We start from the raw sequence: 18,370 nt of genomic DNA, 5'->3' as shown, positions 1-18,370 counted from the left end.
CCGTCCTCAACTGCTTTTCCAGGCCACAGGCAGGGAGCTGGATGGGAAGTGGAGTTGCTGGGATTAGAACCAGTGCCCATATGGGATCCCGGGGCCTTCAAGGCAAGGACCTTAACCACTATCCTATCATGCCGGGCCCTGACCAAGAATTTTTTAACAAATTGGATTTTCAGATAGAGTATGTCTTGGCCTGGGCAGGGCCTGGGAAGATCGGATGGCGCAACCCGAAGGTTGAGCTTAGAGGGGAGGATCTGGCGAGCTGAGAGGCCTGGGAGGGGTCTGCAGCTCTCAACGGAGCACTCACATCCCCCTGTCCGAAATACGTGCCTAGATGGACACAGCTCCAAAAGTGGTGGCCTAGTGTCCAGTTTATGGACTGAGCCAAAGAGTTAAGATAATTTGTGTCTTTTCCCTTCAAATTCACTACCAAGTATCCACAACAACTTGGTTGAGATTGTTGAACTGGATTGCAGAGATGAGTAACATCAGTAATATCCATTTTTTAAAAAGACTAATATTTTTATTGGAAAGTCAGCTATATAGAGAGGAGGAGAGACAGAGAGGAAGAGCTTCCCAAGTGGCCACAATGGCTGGTACTGATCTGAACCAAAGCTAGGTGCCTGGAGCCTCTTCTGGATTTCCTATGCGGGTGCAGGGTCCCAAAGCATTGAGCCGTCCTCGACTGCTTTCCCAGACCACAGACAGGGAGCTGGATGGGAAGTGGGTCGGTTGGGATTAGAACCTGTGCCCCTATGGGATCCCTGGCATGCAAGGCGAGGCGTTTAACCCCTAGGCTTCCACATCAGATCCAATAATATATATATATATTTTTAATGTACTGATTGATTTGTTTGACAGGCAGAGATGGAGAGCCCTCCTGTTATTGGAGTCACTCGCCAGATGTCCGCATCAGCCAGGGCGGAGCTGTCAACCCAAGGTCTCACACAGGGGTGCAGGAGCCTAGGGACTTGGGCCATGCTGCACTGCTTTTGCCAGGGGCATCTGCAGAGAGCTGGATCAGAAATGGAGCAGCCAGGACTCAAACGAGCACTTCTTTGAATGCTGGCTTTACAGGTAGTGGTTGGACCCGCCATGCCACAACAGCAGCCCCTCCGTCCACAGTCTTGAACAACAATCTCTAGAGCTATTTCCTCTGGTAAAACTAAAACTGTGAATCCATTGGGCTCCCGCCTACACACACGCTCCACACCTGCAGCCTCAGACATTCTATTCTGCTTTCTGTTCCTGCGGTTTAGCTACTCCGGTTACATTATGCAGGTGGACACATGTTGTAATTGTTCTTTTGTGCCTGTTTCTCTTAGCAGAGTATTCTTAAAGTTTCCTCCTGTTGTCCCACGAGTCAGAACCTCCTTCCATGTTAATACCGAGTAACGGTTCGCACAGCACAGGGCACATTTTGTCTTCACCCGCCGTTTGGGATTTGGGAGAAGGGTATAAAAGTCTGGTTACGCCCACCTTTCGTGCTGTGAGTACTGCTGTTGTGAACATACATGCAAGCATCTCTTTAAGACTCGGGTTTCAGTTCTGTCACTTCCATACCCAGAGGGGCAGTTGCTGAATGATACGGGAATTCTGTTTTTGATTTTATGAGGAGCAACCATTCTGGCTTCTCGCTGCAGCTTGGCTCATCCCTGGCCATCCTGGTCATTTGGAGAGTGAACCAGAGTATAGATGGTGCATATTTCTGTCTCTGTTCTTCTTTTCTCTAACTCTGGATGGCAAATAAATAAATATTTTTTTTTCTTTCTTTTTTAAGAAACAGTGACTAGATGGGCCAGCGCTGTGGTGCAGTGGGTTAAGCTGCCTATGCCAGCGTGCCAGGTGATTGCTGGTTTTAAGTCCCAGCTGCTCCACTTCTGATCCTACTCCATGCTACGTTGTGGAGCTGGCCACCCATGTGGCAGGCCAGGATGGAGCCGCAGGCCACAGGCTTCAGCCCCGGGCTGGCGAATCTTCTCTGCCTTTCAAATCAAAACAAAATCTTTTTTTTTTTTTTAATACAAATAGGAGTGGGTGATTTAACATAACTGAATTATACACGTAGGGATGACATAGTCAGTATGATGCCGGCACCCCCCAATGAACACAGTTTGAGGCCCAGCTGCTCCACTTCCTGTCCATCTACCTTCTAATGCTCCTGATAAAGCAGAGTAAATAGCCCCAGTGATTGGGTCCCTGCCACGCACAGGAGAGCCCTGACTGACCTCTCGACTTTCCCTGGCCCAGTCCCACCCCCAGGTGCTAATGCCATTTTGAGAGTGAGCTAACAGATGGAAGATCTCTCTGTCAATCTCTCTCTTCCCCCCAACTCTGCCTTTCAAATACATAGTTTTAAAAAATAAAACAGAAAGAAGAGTTGTAACTAGCCAATGAAAACATAGATAGGTTTTCAAGTTATTTTACTATTCAGGAATTAGAAAAAAAAAAAAAAAAAGATTGGTTTTGGGCCCAGAGCGGTAGCCTGGTAGCTGAAGTCCTCGCCTTGCACGCACCAGGATCCTATATGGGCACCGGTTCTAATCCCAGCAGCCCCAGTTCCCATCCTGCTCCCTGCTTGTGGCCTGGGAAAGCAGTGGAGGACGGCCCAAAGCCTTGGGACCCAATAAAAATAAATTAATTAAAAAAAAAGATTGGTTTGTTTTTATCTGAAAGGCAGATTTACAGAGAAGGAGAGACAGAGAGAAAAGTGTTCCATCCACTGGTTTACTCTCCAAATGGCCACAATAGCCAGAGCTGAGCTGATCTGAAACCAGGAACCAGGAGCCTCTTCCAGGTCTCCCATGCAGGTGCAGGGTCCCAAGGCTTTGGGCTGTCCTTGACTGCTTTCCCAGGCCACAAGCAGGGAGCTGGATGGGAAGCAGGGCTGCCGGGACATGAACCATTGCCCATATGGGATCCCAGGGCATTCAAGACAAGGACTTTAGCTGCTAGTCCATGCCGTCGGGCCCAGTAAATATTTTTTGATCACTTTCTCTGGGACTGTTGTGTGACATAGTGGGTCAAACTGCTGCCTCTCATGTCAGTGCCCCATATGAATACCAGTCCATGTCGTGGTTGCTCCCTGCTAACGGCCTGGGATAGCAGTGGAGCATGACCCAAATGCGTGGACTCCTGCAGCCACATGGGAAGCCTGGATGAAGTTCCTGGCCTTGACCTGGCCCAGCCCCAACCGTGGCAGCCATCTGAAGAATGACCCAGCGGCTAGAAGATTTTTCTTTCTGTCTCTCCACACCACCGCCATCTCTTTCAAATAAATAAATCTTAAAAAAAAAAAAAAAAAAGATTATGTTTCCAAAGAATCCTTAACTTTCCTCCCTACCCTGATGCCAAGAATAACACATCTTTAACTCTTTCTCTGGACTTGATACTCAGTGTCTGAAACCATACATTCTATTTTTCTTGTAAATGTGTTTGTGAAGAAGAAAGTCACAGAGAGGAAACTCGGGGTGCTGATTTTGGAAGACCCCCCCAAACGTTCCACATGGGATGACCTGGCCCGACCCCGAGGCAGGAACCTGAGCCTCCTGTATGGGGTGCAGGATCTCATCCCGTAAGCCTTCGCTGGGGAACCTAGCCAGTGAGCCGAAGCCAGGCGTGAACCCAGACAGGAACAGACGGCTAGTGTTCCGCCTGCCAGCCGCCCCGGAGCCTTTTTCATCCAGGGTTAGGACCTTGCTAATGCTTTTGCCCATCGAAGTATCCTTAAAAACACCTGGTTTGAAGCAGCATCTTTTCCATGTGTCTTGTTCCTTCTCTTTTTAAGATTTATTTGTCTTATTATTAGTTTTTTTTTGGAAAGTCAGATATATAGAGAGGAGAGGAAGATGTTCTGTCCGTTGATTCACTCCCCAGGAGCCAGGAGCCTCTTCCCACAGGCGGGTGCAGGGTGTCAAGGCTTTGGGCCGTCCTCGACTGCTTTCCCAGGCCACAAGCAGGGAGCTGGATGGGAAGCGGGGCCACTGGGACATGAACCGTTGCCCATGTGGTATCCTGACACGTGCAAGGCGAAGACTTAAGCTGCTAGGCTACCGTGCTGGGCCCTCTTTTTTTTTTTTTTTAGATTTATTTGTTTTCGTTGGAAAGGCAAATTTACAGAGAGAAGGGGAGACAGAGAGAAAGATCCTCCCCAGGGTCCCAAGGCTTTGGGCCATCCTTTACTCCTTTCCAGGATCACAAGCTGGGAGCTGGATGGAAACTAGAGTGGCTAAGGTACAAACTGGTGCCCATATGGGATCCCAGCCCATGCAGAGCGAGGACTTTAGCTACTAGGCTATTGCGCTGGGCCCAACCCTCTCTTGCAAAAGAACTTGGGGATACCTTTACAGGCAAGGATGGAGAGAAACTGGTCAGAGTGCCCTGCTCTTCCTGGCCCCGGGAAAGCCCAGAGTGACCACCCTGTGACTTGGGGCGTCCTTGACCCAGGTCTGCCCCTGAGACAGAATCTTGAGCTGAACTTAACTCCACACTTGCTCTGAAAACTGTCCATGTGTTTGGACCCCGGCTCTCTGGCCCCGGTTGGTCATTCCTTGGAGTTTAGGTTTCCTCATGTTCACAGAGCTGTTGTGAGACTTCATTCAGAAAAAAAGGCCCCAGGGCCCCCATGCTGTGGCATGGTGAGTAAAAGTTGCTGCCTCTGACCCTGGCATGCCATGTGGGCACTGGTTCTAATCCCCGCTGCTCCATTGCTGATCCAGCTCCCTGCTGAAGGTCTAGGAGGCCTCAAAGACTTGGGTCCCTGCACCCACATGGGAGACTCAGAAGTAGCTCCTGGCTTCACACTGGCTATGTGGGGAGTGAGCCAGTGGAAGGAACATCTCTCTCTCTCTCTCTCAACTCTGCCTTTTAATTACAGAAGGAAATCTTCAAGAGAGCGAACGAGGAGGGAAGAAAAATGGAAAAGAACAAGAGGAATGAAGGGCTGAGTGTAGAACCCAGCACACGGTGAAACCTGATAAATGCCCGTGTGTGTTGGTATGTGTCTGCACCGTGAGAATCAGAGAGAGGAAGAAAAAACGAAACAGAAAACCCGGCCACGTAGATGTGCCTCCGAATCACGCAGACTTACACTGCCGACAGTTAAACCCCTACCACTCGATTTCCTGTTTTTAAGAAGCGCACGGGTCAGAGAGGCGGAAGCGAGGCAAGGTTACCGGAACATGACACAGTCAGCCTTGGGCTCGGGCAAGCCACTGACTCCCCCAGGAGGCAGGCGAGTGGCAGGTGCTTTCGGCCTCACAGAAACGGGGTTTCCGTCCATTTGTCCTCTGTTTTTCCAAGCTTGCCTGGGCCTCCGAGTCACCGTGAGGGTTTCTGATTGCTGCTGTCTGGGCAAGGGCCCATGCATCGGCCCTTCCAACGGTTCCCTGGGGGGCAGTGGGGCGAGGAGGGGGACCCTGTTGCTGCTCACATTGCCAGAGAATCACAGCATGGAGAAGCCGCCCGGGCAGACTCCCTCCTGGGACCTAGCTTATTTTCTCTTGCTTGCAATTGATGTATATGGGTATTTTGCGTTTATTCAAGAGGCAGAGACCGAGAGAGGGCTCCCACCACCCATTCACTCTCCAAATGCCAGTAGCAGCTGGGCCTGCGCCCAGACAAAGCTGGGAATTGGAAGCTCAAGCCAGATCCCCAGTTGGGTAGCAGTGACACAAGTTCTAGAACCACCACCTGCTGCCTGCCACGATGCCATGAGCCGCAAGCAAGGATGGGGAGCAGAGGGACTCGAACCCTCCAAAGCGGTTGTAGGCTTCCCACTGAAAGGCTTTTTTTTCCCCCCAGATTTATTTACATTTTTGCAGCCTTGAGCTGCCGGTCACTGGCTTTGTGGCTTTGAACGAGTTCCATAAACACGAGGAATCTCTGTTTTCCCATCTGTAGGACTGGATTCCTGACTTCCCTATCTTGGGAGTTTTGTGAGGGATGGTTGGGATGTTGCATGTTCCTTGGGAGGTTAGCCCAGACAGTAATGAAAGTCGCTCGTTCATTAAGCATTTATTGTGAGGTAGGCACCCTGTGAATGTCTTAAGATTTGTTTATTTTTATTGGAAAGGCAGGCAGATACACAGAGAGGAAGATCTTCCATCCACTCATTCACTCCCCAAGCGGCCGCAACGGCCGGAGCTGAACCAATCCGAAGCCAGGAGCCTGGAGCTCTTCTGGGTCTCCCATGCGGGTGTAGGGTCCCAAGGCTTTGGGCCATCCTCGACTGCTTTCCCAGGCCACAGGCAGGGAGCTGGATGGGAAGCAGGGTCGCAGGGATTAGAACCGGCGCCCATATAGGATCTTGATGCGTTCAAGGGAATGGCTTTAGCTGCTAGGTCATCGCGCTGAGCCGTGTTATCTCTGTTTTACAGCTCAGCATACTCATACAGTGCAGGTGTCAGGACCAATGAACAGAACTGAATTTGAACTTGGTCCATAGCTCACTTTTAAAAAAAAGTATTTATTTGAGAGGCAAAGAGAGACATTTAGAACTACTACTTGCTGTATGCCCAAATGCCCACAACAGCGCAGCCCCTGGGCCAGAACCTAATTTGGTAGCTGGGACTGCAGCCTGGGTCCCTCAGTGGGTGACAGGGACCGAATCACTTGAGCCGTCACGGCTGCCTCCCAGGACCATCATAGCAGGAAGCCGCCTGCAGGACATGGCGTAGAGTGACCCAGCTGAACACCTGCCCCTGCCGCCCACATTTATTTATTTTTTTGTGAAAGTGAGGAGAGAGATCTCTTCCATGTGTTGATTCGCTCCCCTCAGTGGCTGCCTCAGCCAGAACTGGGCCAGGCAGAGGCCAGCAGCCGGAAGTTTAATCCACATGGAGGAGCAGGGGCCTAAGCGCCTCAGCCAGCTTCCACTGCTTTTCAGGGGCACTGACAGAGAGCTGGATCAGAACTGAAGCCGTTGGCACTTGAAGTGGCTAAAGCTCATATATTAAGCCGCCATCCTTTCCTTCCGCATAACGGCCTAAGTTCAGTATTCCACTTGGCTAGGATGGATCACTGCATGATGCAAATGGTAGCGTAAAGAAGATGCTGTTTGGGTACAGTACGAAGGCGCTGGTTGGTTTGCTAGGCAATATAGGTCTGTATGTGTGAGAGAGAGCGGGCTGTGTGAACGGGCAGACTGCACACAGGAATTGCTAACAGGCATTTTTTTGCCCTCAGGCCCAGAACTGGGTAGGAGACTGGCCCTGGCTTTGTACCGAAGGGAATGTGCTTGTATGTAATGAGGTCGCCCTCTAGCGGTTTGCTTCTCTCTGGGAACCAGCCCACTCTGCTGTCGGGGACCTGCCCCAGGACAGCGAGCCGGAGAGCATCTCCCCTCGGGAGGATTCTGGCAGGTGGGAGGGGCGGGGCCGGTCCAGATCTCAGCACGTCCAGGACTAGTTTCTGGTCTGTCCCTGGCCAGAGGGGTCGAGCTGTTGCAGGGAATTTGACGCGAAAACACAGCAGCAATCTTGTTTCTTGTCTCACACAAAAGAATTTTCACGCAGACAACTCTAGTTTGCAAAGCGGGATTTATTTAGGAAAAGGGCTCTTGCCAAAGTGGCGGGAGAGGGTTCTGAGGAATGAAAAGTCCCGAAGTAATTTGTGGAAATGATGTCTTTTTTGCACCAGCTCTGGGGAGTCACTTAAAAGACAAAAAATAAAACAAAACCAAAAAACCACCTCATTCACAATGAGCGGCGATGTCTATCAGCAGGTCTGGGTAGGGTGGCACTGGCAATTTGCTCCTCCCATTCTGAGCAGAAGCGGATAACTCAGGCAGCATCTCTTTAACCCAGAGATGAGATTAGACGGGGCCAAGTCTCCTTGAGATGGGGAATTAATATGTTGATTCTGTCCTTTTGTTCCTCTCAAGGGAAGAGTATGCTCTTGGAAGATTAAGAATTGGGGAGAAATACATTTTTTAAGAGATGTATTCTATCTTTATTGAAAAGTCAGATATACAGAGAGGAAGAGCTTCTGTCCACTGATTCATTCCCCAAGTGGCTGCAAAGGCCAGAGCTGAGCAGATCCGAAGCCAGGAGCCAGGAGCTTCTTCCAGGTTTCCCACACGGGTGCAGGGTCCCAAGGCTTTGGGCTGTCCCCGACTGCTTTCCCAGGCCAGAAGCAGGGAGCTGGATGGGAAGTGAAGCTGCCAGGATTAGGACCGGTCCCCATATGGGATCCCAGCTTCGCAAGTTGAGTACTTAAGCTGCTAGGCTACCGTGCTGGGCCCAAATTTTATACTTTCAAAACAGTAACTTCACCAGGGACCAGAAACCCTTAACTGCCTACTATCCCATCTGTCTCTTATACAGGGTGCATGGAGGGAATTTGGACGGTGGGTCCCAAACCAGGGTTTGATGGAAGACTTAAGTTTCTGGTGTCACGTAGTATAGTGAGGAGGTGGCAGTCCTCAATATTTTAGTAGAAGTTCTCATTAACAAATAGAAGACAGCAGCTCGCAGGGCCCGGCAGCGGTGTGGCCTAGTGGCTAAAGCACTTGTCTTGAACGTGCCCCGGGATCCCATATGGGCGCCGGTTCTAATCCCGGCAGCTCCACTTCCCATCCAGCTCCCTGCTTGTGGCCTGGGAAAGCAGTCGAGGATGGTCCAAAGCCTTGGGATCCTGTACCTGCGTGGGAGACCTGGAAGAGGTTCCTGGTTCCGGCTTCGGATTGGCGCATCACCAGCCGTTGTGGCCACTTGGGGAATGAATGAGTGGATGGAAGATCTTCCTCTCTGTCTCTCCTCCTCTCTGTATATCTGACTTTGTAATAAAAATAAAATAAATCTTATGCAACAAGGTGGAGGAATCCACCATGGTGGGAGGGTTTGGGGAGGGGTGGGGAGAACCCAAGTACCTATGAAACTGTGTCACATAATACAATGTAATTAATGAATTAAAAATAATAAATAAATAAATAAATAAATAAATAAAATAAAATAAATCTTAAAAAAAAAAGAAAGAAAGAAAGAAGACAGCAGCTCGAAGCCTTCTATCAGAGAGGAAGGACCAGGAAGGAAGAGAGACAGAGAGGAAGATCTTCCATTCGATGATTCACTCCTCAAGGGGCTGCAACGGCTCGAGTCAAGTCAGTCTGAAGCCAGGAGCCTACAGCCTCTCCTGGGTCTCCCACACAGGTGCAGGGTCCCAAGGCTTTGGGCTGTCCTTGACTGCTTTTCCAGGCCACAAGCAAGGAGCTGAATGGGTAGCAGGGCCGCTGGGTTTAGCACCGACGCCCAGGGCCCGGTGCTATGGCCTGGCAGCTGAAGTCCTAGCCTTGAACGCAGAGATCCCATATGGATGCATGGCAAATGTGCTGTCCATGAGTAGGAAAAAAACAGGCTTCTCTCTGGCAGTGGGGGAGAAGAGGAAACCGTGGTGCCACGCTGTACGCATCTGGCATATCAAAGCTTCAGATGGCACTGGCCCAGGCGGTAGCACCCACAAGGTTGCTGCTGTCTCCCCACACGCCTGCTCCAGGAATTGAAATTGTCTGGGGTACCTGACCTGGGTATCCCAGATTCTTGCATTGCACCCCCAATTCCTGAGCATTATTTGCAAAGGACTCCTGTCAAAATTTTCCTCTTGATGTTTCCAGTTTTTTGTTTAAGGATTTACTTATTTTTATTGGAAAGGCAGATCAGATTTAAGGAGAGAAGGAAAGATAAAGAGATCCCCCATCCACTGGTTCACTTCCAAATGGCCACAATGGCCAGAGCTGAGCTGAGCTGAAACCAGCAGGTGCAGGAGTCCCAAGCCTTTGGGCCATCTTCTACTGCTTTACCAGGCCCTAAGCATGGAGCTGAATGGGAAGTAGAGTAGTTGGGACACAAAACGACACCCGTATAGAATCCTGGCACTTGCAAGATGAGGATTTAGCCATTGAGCCATTGCGCTGGACCCTGAATGTATTTTTTTTTTTAAGATTTATTTTATTTTTATTGGAAAGTCAGATATACAGAGAGGAGGAGAGACAGATCTTCCATCTACTGGTTCATTCCCCAAGCGTCCACAACAGTCAGAGCGGAGCCGATCTGAAGCCAGGAGCCAGGAGCTTCTTCCAGGTCTGCCACGCTGGTGCAGGGTTTCAAGGCTTTGGCCCATGCTCCACTGCTTACCAAGGCCACAAGCAGGGAGCTGGATGGGAGGCGGGGCTGCTGGGATTAGAACCAGCACCCATATGGAATCCTGGCGTGTTCAAGGTGAGGACTTTGGTCGCTAGGCTACTGTGCTGGGTCCTCTATGTATTTTTTAAGCTACGCTTCTCAGTGCTTTCAAAACCAGCAGTGTCCTGTTCCGTGGATACAATGGATGGCAAAAGAAAACTTTTTGGGTTTTGGTTTTCTCCAGCTCTGAGCTCCATTGAAGAGTTTCCTGTCTTCCTTGTGGTTGTCTGTCAAGGTGAGAGGTAGAGGCTGGCTCTGGGGTGGAGCAAGGTTGGCTGGGAGTCACAGCCCAGCAGCTACGCCATGGCTTGAAACAGCTGTATCTCGTGCTGGATAGCCTGGGCTAGACTCACAGCTCCACTTCCCATCCAGCTTCCTGCTAATGTGCCAGCTGTGGCTCAAGGACTTGGCTTTCGCAGCGTTCTGTGCTCCTGGCTGTTGCAGACATTTGAGGAGTTATCTCAGTAGCTAGAATCTCTTTTTCTCTCTCTCTCTCTCCAAATAAATAAATAAGCTTAAGACCGATTTCCTAAACCATACTGACTTTTAGGCTACACATGTATGCCTTCTTTTTCAGTGCCCTTTTAAAAACTTTGATTTGGGGATGGAACAGATTTTCTCTGCCTGCAAGTGCTGGCATCCCATGTAGACGCCAGTTCATGTCCAGGCTGGTCCACTTCCCATCCAGCTCCCTGCTTATGACCTGGGAAAAATAGAGGAGGATAGCCCAAAGTCTCAGGACCTTGCACCGGCATGGGAAACCCAGAAGCATCCGGCTTCGGATTTGCTCAGCTTGGGTTGTTGTGACCATTTCAGGAATGAACCAGTGGAGGGGTAGTCTTTATCTTTCTCCTTCTCTCTGTAAATCTGCCTTCTTAATAAAATTGGATACATCAGGGCCCCGCGCAATGGCCTAGCAGCTAAAGTCCTCACCTTGAATGTGCCAGGAACCCATATGGGCGCCGGTTCTAATCCCGGCAGCTCCACTTCCCATCCAGCTCCCTGCTTGTGGCCTGGGAAAGCAGTCAAGAATAGCCCAAAGACTTGGGACCCTGCACCTGCCTGGGAGACCTGGAAGAGGTTCCTGGCTCCTGGCTTCGGATAGGCGCAGCACCGGCCGTTGTGGTCACTTGGGGAGTGAATCATTGAATGGAAGCTCTTTTTCTCTGTCTCTCTTCCTCTCTGTATATCTGCCTTTCCAACAAAAATAAATAAATCTTAAAAAAAAAAAAAAAAAAAGGCCTAACATCCTTAAATGGTGGTGAGGCCAGGCTGCAGCCAGAAGCCTGACAGGTCACCTGAGTCTCCCATGTGGATGTCAGGGACCCAGGTGCTTGATGCATCACCCTGCGGCCTCCCAGCGTGCACTTCAGCAGGAAGCTGGAATTGGACGCAGAGTTAGGATTCAAACCCAGGCACTCATTATGAAACACAGCATCCCAGGCAGGGTCTTACAGAGGGCTTGGTGAAGCAGGTTGCTGGGTTCCGTCCTTGGAGCTTCAGATTCAATAGGTCTGGGTGGGGGCTTGAAAAGCTTGCCAAGCTTCTAGGTGATACTGTTAGTCTGGAGGTGCGGAGGGGGAACACTTTGAGAAAGCTGGTAGTTGGTGGTTACCTTGAAAACGGGCAAAGTGAGTATGAGGGATTCAGCTAAGCAGGTAAGCACGAGACAGAAAACACTTATCACAGAGCTGTGGGGAGAGGCGAAGCAGCCGATGAATAGACTCGGGTGATGTCTTCTCAGAGAGTGAAGGAGGACTATGGAAGAGGGAGTAAATGTTTAAAAATCTTCTGGAGACACTACGAAGACCAAGCCACCTACCTGCGTCTAGGGGGAAGGTGGCCCTGCGGTGGTCCAGAAGGCCACACCTGGGGGTGACTGAGCCCCCGAGTCTGGCCCCAGGCCTGTGGTGTTCCTTCCAGGAACTTGAAGCTGGGCAGTGTGGAGGTTTTCCTAACGGAGGTGGACTCATCAGTGTTCACTGATTTTGGAGGATGAAGGTCCCCTTCTCTGATGGTCACGTTACTCTTCCAGAAGCCCCTGAAGCAGTGTCTCCTGGCCCAGCCCACACCTTCTCCTGTGACAGCAACTCAGCTCCACTCCACCTCCCAAGGAGAGTTGCCCCCTGGACTCCCCTGGGACCACCCATGTCTTTTCAGAATAGGTTTTGTTTTGTTAAGAGGAGTCCCCAAATGCTTCAAGATGCAGCGTGGCCAGCATCACACTTTGTCCTAACTTAGCAATGAAGTCATTGTTTCCTAAAAGCAGACGGTGACTCAGCACCCAGGAAAAGAATGGAGACAGTGACAGTGGGCTCAGGGTCCCACTTAGCAGGAAGACTGGGAAGTAAGCAGGTGCACCGCGGGGGAGGGTGCTGGTGGAAGCTGCCTTCTTGCTGCTGAGTGGACTGGGATGTGTGGAAGCCCAGGGGACTCTGTCTGCAGAAGCCAGCCCTGGCGCCTTGTATCCTAGCTCCTTAAGAGCCCGGAAGAGGGATTTTCTCTTCTTTGAGTCAACAAATGTTTCTCTAGCACCTGCGGGATACCTGACGGAACTCCTGGAGAGAAAACACTGAGCAAGACCATTTCCAGAGCTTACGGAGGGGATAAATACAAGTGCTGAAAAATAAGCAAGTTACAGTAAATACAGCACGATCGTCTCTTTCTAAGGACGTGGTCCCTGGGTCGGTTTCACTGTGAAGACTCAGCTAACGGAGCAGGCACTGGACAGAGGGTTATTAAGCAGGGCGGGATGTCCCAGATGCCATGTCTCCTTACTGCAGTACCTGGGTGCCAGTCCCAGTTCTGTTTCCAATTCCAGCTTCCTGAGAACACTGTGTACCCTGGGAGGCAGTAGATGATGGCTCAAGTGGCTGAGCCTCTGCCACTCCTGTCATAGACTGTGTCATGGACTGTGTGGTGTCTCTCTCTCTCTCTCAGCCATTTTTTTTTTTAAAGATTTGATCTGCATGTCTTGCCATTTTCTCCCCAAACCTCCCATCTCTTCACAAGACTGCTTTGCTGCAGCCTTCACCAGAGCCTGATGTTTGGATTGGCTGAATGCGGCCTCTGACAGCAGCCTGGCTGGTGGCAGGCTCTAGCACAGAAGGGAACCTAGAGTTCCCGTTTTTCCAACAGGCACCCCTTGGGCTGTGCTGGCAACACGCGGGAATCTTGGATGTGGGTGTGCAGGGTCAGACCCTTGGGTCCCCTGCCATCTACAGAAGGCTGCAGAGTTCCCAGAGAAAGCTTGCCCAAGAACCACCACCTTCCCAACTTGTCCGTCTTGGTTCCTGTCTCCATTTGATTTATCTCTTGATATTTACTGGGCTTAGAACTGGATGACTTTGCTCACTGTTTCAGATGCGCCCACGGTCCATGGCACCCGCAGGAGGCACCCCAGGCATGGTTGGGAAACAAAAGAGCAAGTCAATGAACAGAGAAGTAGAGCCTGGCAGTTGTGGGGGGCAGCTCATTCTCTGGAAGGGTCTTCTCCCTCATCTCCTGAACCCCACTATGACCACAACCTTGCACCTCGCCCCCGGGGACAGTCTGAGTGACTGCCACCTGAACTTGGGCTGTTGACCATATATGTGTCTTCCAGGGAGAGCCCTGCCTGAGGGGAGTCTTGCTGTCAATTTTATAGACACAGCCTTTAGTGGGTCGGGCACAGTGGAGACCAAACCACCAGTTTGTCCCTTCCTGCCCACTAGCCTGACCGTAGCAAGTTTCTATACTGTCTGCTGCAGGTGGCTGCCAGCCTCTGCTCTGGGACCCCTTTGGAGGGTGAGTGGGAAGGGAGACAGCTCGTGTGTGTGTGTGTGTGTGCGCCAGGATGGAGCACGCGGGCATGTGTTCAAGTTCATGGGCCATACATATGGAAAACAGATACAGAAGCCAAAACTCATAAAAAAACTCATACTAGGACCTTCCCCCCCAAATATACATGTTTTAATGGGTTTAGAGTTAGGTGGAGCTGCCCACGGGGTGAGGGTTGCTAGCTGGAGTGACCCATGTGTCTGTGTTTATAAGGGTGGGGCTCAGGACTTCTGGGAAGTCTGGTCTGTCATGGGGTGGAGGTGGGGTGTCAGTCAAAGCCACAGGCACTGACTCCTTTCCTGGGCCCCTGCGCAACTTGGGTGGACACACTGGTTCTGACGAAAGGGTGTGACCTGGATGGGTGGGGTGCACAATGACTCAACTGGCTAATCCTGCACCTGCAAGTGCTGGCATCCCGTATGATTAGAAAAAGCTCCTGGCTCCTGGCTTCAGATTTGCTCAGCTCCGGCCGTTGCGACCATTTGGGGGAGTGAACCAGCAGTTGCAAGATTTTTCTGTCTCTTCTTCTCTTACTGTAAATCTGTCTTTCCAATAAAAATAAATCGACCTATAAATAAACAAATAAATCTTACAAAATAAAAGGTTGTGGCCGGGGCAGGAGGTGTCGGTGCCAGAGGAAACGCATGGTGGCAGATGAGAAGTGTTACCAAGCTGGGAGGAGGAGGAACTCGGCTCCCTGGCTGTCGAACTGGCGGTGGGCACGGGCAGGAGGGTGCAGGGGGAACGAGGAAAAGGTGGGAGAAGCAGAAAGGATAGGCTCTTGGGGCCCCCAGAACTGGTAGGTGGAGTGGAGAATGTTTAGACAAGGGACAGGCTTTGAAGCTTTTCTCTGGTCCCCTGGTCCCCTCCCCTCCATAAAGCCATTAGCTTCTGGTGCCAGCCCTATCTCTGCCCCATCTCTCGCTAGGATCCAGTCGGTGCCTTCACAGACCTCCTGCCCCGGGGAGGGGGTGGAGGAGGATTTATGGAGGCGGGGGTGGGAGCCATCCTTTGGAGGAGGAGGGCTCTGCTGGGGAAGTGGGCTGCGGGGAGCTGTGAGCCCGGCTCTGGAGGCTGGATCATTTCCTTGGGCAGGCTCTGCATGACAAAGGGGGAAGGGGTGAGTTTCTGCTTTGATCTGCCCCCTGCTGGCCCCACACACCTGCCTGTTGGTGCCCCCGCCCAGACTGAGACCTCACCAAGAAAAACCAAAAGGGGGTGGGGAAAAGGCCGGCTCCCAGCTCTCTTGGATTCCTCTCCCGCCACCTTCCTCTCTTGGTGGCCCCAGGGCAAAAAATATTTCCTGGACGGAAGGCCCCCAGCACCTGCCGCCCCCTCCCGGAGAGCCTGGATTGCCAGACGCAGGGCACTGGCGCGGTGAGATGGGGCGGGCGGCACTGCAAGGAGGGTGGCAGGCGGTGGCGGTGTTAAGGGATGATGGACACAAGACTCACTGGAGACTTGGGGTCACGCCCCGGGGGGAAGCCAAGAGAAACGGGGGGGGGCATGTGAGTGAGGGTGAGGTTGGTCCAGTGGCTGTTGGGTCCAGAAGCCAGGATTGGAAGGGCTTGCGATGGGGGCAGTAATCTTTGCGATGGAGATGAATCACAGGCCATTGGGGCTGAGGCGAGCTCAGCAGGGGCAGTGTGTGGATGCGGCCAGGTGAGGCCTCCGCCCACTGTGTCCCCCCACAGCCGGGGTGAGAGCGTGCAGACGGGGCAGGGGGTGGGGGGCACCTCGCCTTGGCACCACCTCAGCCACCAGAAGTTTCTCAGCGCAGGTCACTGACTCTGAGCCCTTCTGTCCACTAATTCAGCCTGGAACTCCGTTTAAGTGTCTCTGGTAGGGGCCCAAGTACTTGGGTTATGATTGTTTTCTGCCGCCCAGGACAGGGTTTGTTTGCTGCCACTCAACCCAGGCTCAGATAGAGGCCGCTTAACCCCCTGCACCACAATACCCTCCCCTGCCCTAAGCAGGTGTCAGTTCTGTTTCCGCCAGCACTCTTGGCAGGGGTGAAGTGGGGGGAGAACACACGGGGTTTGGACAACTTGTTTCTTGTGAGAAAGGTACGAGCTGAGAGGGAAGACTCCCCTTTGGATGTGTGTTGATCCAATTCACCGGTTTCTTAAAATGTCTTTTATTTTCGTTTTTTATTTGAAAGGCCAGAAGACAGAGAGATTTTTTTTACTTTACTATACTCTCCCCAGTGGCCATACCCACTGGCACCGGGCGAAGCTGAAGCCTGGAGCCTGGAACTCAGTCCAGGTCTCCGACGCAGGTGGCAGGGACCCAAGTGGGTTGTGCGTTCACAGGCAGCTGGACCACAGGAGGAGTGGGGACTCGAACCCAGGCCCTTGGATGTGAGGAATGGGCATCCCCCTCCATGCTGGTCATGAAATGCTTTGTTTCCATTCCTCTGTCCTGGTGTCTCAGTACCTGTTCCCGCAGTCCTGGATGGGAGGCCAGGAAGCGACACCATGGAGCGGTGTGTTGGGAAGGCGGTCTTGGAGGGGAGCGGGATTGACTGCAGGTTCCCGGGCCCCACCTTTGTGCTTCCCTCATCCCTCCCCACTCTTCTCCACGCTGACTCCCATCATTGCTCCCTGCTCCAGGGCGTCGTGTTTTGGAAGCTGTCAGTCCCGGGGCCCTTGGGAGGGCTAAGGCCCACCATGCCCAACCTGCGGCTGCTGTTCACTGCTGCTCTGCTCTCCAGCTGGGCCCAGCTTCTGGCGGATGCCAACTCCTGGTGGTAAGTGACAGGCTAAGTCCCCCTTCAGGAAGGGCCCTGGGGAGAGGAGGGCACCTCTTATCTCTGTCTCCAGCCCTCCAGCCCCCACACCCAGGCAAGGGTCCTCCAAGGATTGGTTTACCTCGTCAGTTTCCCTTTGGGCCTTTCTGTCTGTGAATTGTGGGGTGTAGCTCTGCTTTTGCTGTGGGGACCCTAAGAGTACAGTTAGCTGTTGGTTGGTTTGTTTTGACAGCAGAATCTCTGCTTGACACCTCTGAAGAGGAAAGGCGGGGTGGGAGGGCGTTAGGATTTCTTTTTTGTGGCTTGAAGGTCTCAGTCATTGCCAAGTCCATGTGAACAGGACAGGCAAGCCGTGGTCACCTCCTGTGTGTCTTGGTCATCTGGGCCCTACTTCCATTCTTACTCAGAAGGTAAATCTACGGCTACCTTCCTGAACCTTGTACTTGTTCCTATGTGAGAGAAAGCTACACTCCACACTTCATGCACCCACGAGAAGCCAGTTAGGGGACACGCATATACAGGGCAACACATCTAGAACACGTACCTTGTTTTTCCAGTTGGTTAACTTGAGAGGCAGAGAGAGAGATGGGGGCACATGCTCCCATCTGCTGGTTCATCCCACAAGAGCCCTCTACCACTGCCAGGGCTGGCCCAGACTGGAGCGTAATCTGGTTCTCCCATGTGGGTGGCAGAGCCCCAATCACACGAGCTATCCCCCTGCTGCCTCCTTGGCAGAAAGCTGGAAACAGACACAGGAGGCAGGAATGGAGCCCAGGCGTTCCAGTGGACGCTCCAAGGGTCTTAACAGCTAGGAAGCACACCTGCTGCTGGACATGACCCTTGAGCTTAGCCGTAACACTGAGAAGTGACATGCAATGTCTAGGTGCTCCTGAGCGCTGAAGGTATACAGGGAATCTTTTTTTTTTTTTTTTGTAATATTTATTTATTTATTTATTTATATCGGAAAATCAGATTTACAGAGAGAAAGATCTTCCGTCCGCTGGTTCAATCCCCAGGTGACCACAACAGCCAGGAGCTGAGCCAATCCAAAGACAGGAGCCAGGAGCTTCTTCAGGGTCTCCCACGCAGGTGCAGGGTCCCAAGGTCTTGAGCCATCCTTAACTGCTTTCCCAGGTCAGGAAGCTGGAAGGGAAGTGGAACAGCTGGGATGTCAACTAGTGCCCATAGGGGATCCCAGCACATGCAAGGCAAGGACTTTAGCCACTAGGATACTGTGCCACCCACCCCCCCACACTTTTTTTTTTTAATGTATTTTATTTATTTCCAAGGAAGAGCAAGAGAGAAAGTGAAAGAGAGAAACAGTGAGAAAGAAATCTTCCATCTTCTGGTTCGTGCTCTAAATGGTCAGAACAGGCAGGGCTGGACCATGCCAATGCCAGGAGGCAGGAACTCTGTCCTGGTTTTCCACGTGGGTGTCAAGCTCTTGGGCTGTCTTTTGCTGCCTTCCCAAGCACATTAGCAGGGGGCTGGATTGAAGACGCAGTAGCTGGGTCTTGAACCAGTGTTCTGATGTGGGGTACCGGTGTTGCAAGCCATGACTTAATGTACCATGTCACAAAATCTGCCCCGGCCCCCCGCGGAGTTCCTTGAAAAGGAGTTGCTTGGG

At 51.8% G+C, this 18,370-nt stretch overlaps 1 protein-coding gene across 1 annotated transcript in view; it reads left to right on the top strand.

Moving 5' to 3' along the window:
* Nucleotides 1-18,370, top strand: part of WNT5B (Wnt family member 5B) — an 89,503-nt gene that overhangs the window by 57,741 nt on the left and 13,392 nt on the right. Inside the window, exon 2 of the mRNA XM_058655827.1 lies at nt 16,607-16,743. Coding sequence (XP_058511810.1) covers nt 16,664-16,743 — 80 coding nt within the window. The 5' untranslated portion in view covers nt 16,607-16,663. The remainder of the gene's footprint in view (nt 1-16,606; nt 16,744-18,370) is intronic.

The sequence above is a fragment of the Ochotona princeps genome, chromosome 27 (assembly GCF_030435755.1).
Source record: "Ochotona princeps isolate mOchPri1 chromosome 27, mOchPri1.hap1, whole genome shotgun sequence".
Classification (NCBI taxonomy): Eukaryota; Metazoa; Chordata; class Mammalia; order Lagomorpha; family Ochotonidae; genus Ochotona; species Ochotona princeps.
The sequence above is the reverse complement of the archived record's forward strand: the minus strand, read 5'-3'. Positions and strand labels throughout refer to the sequence as shown.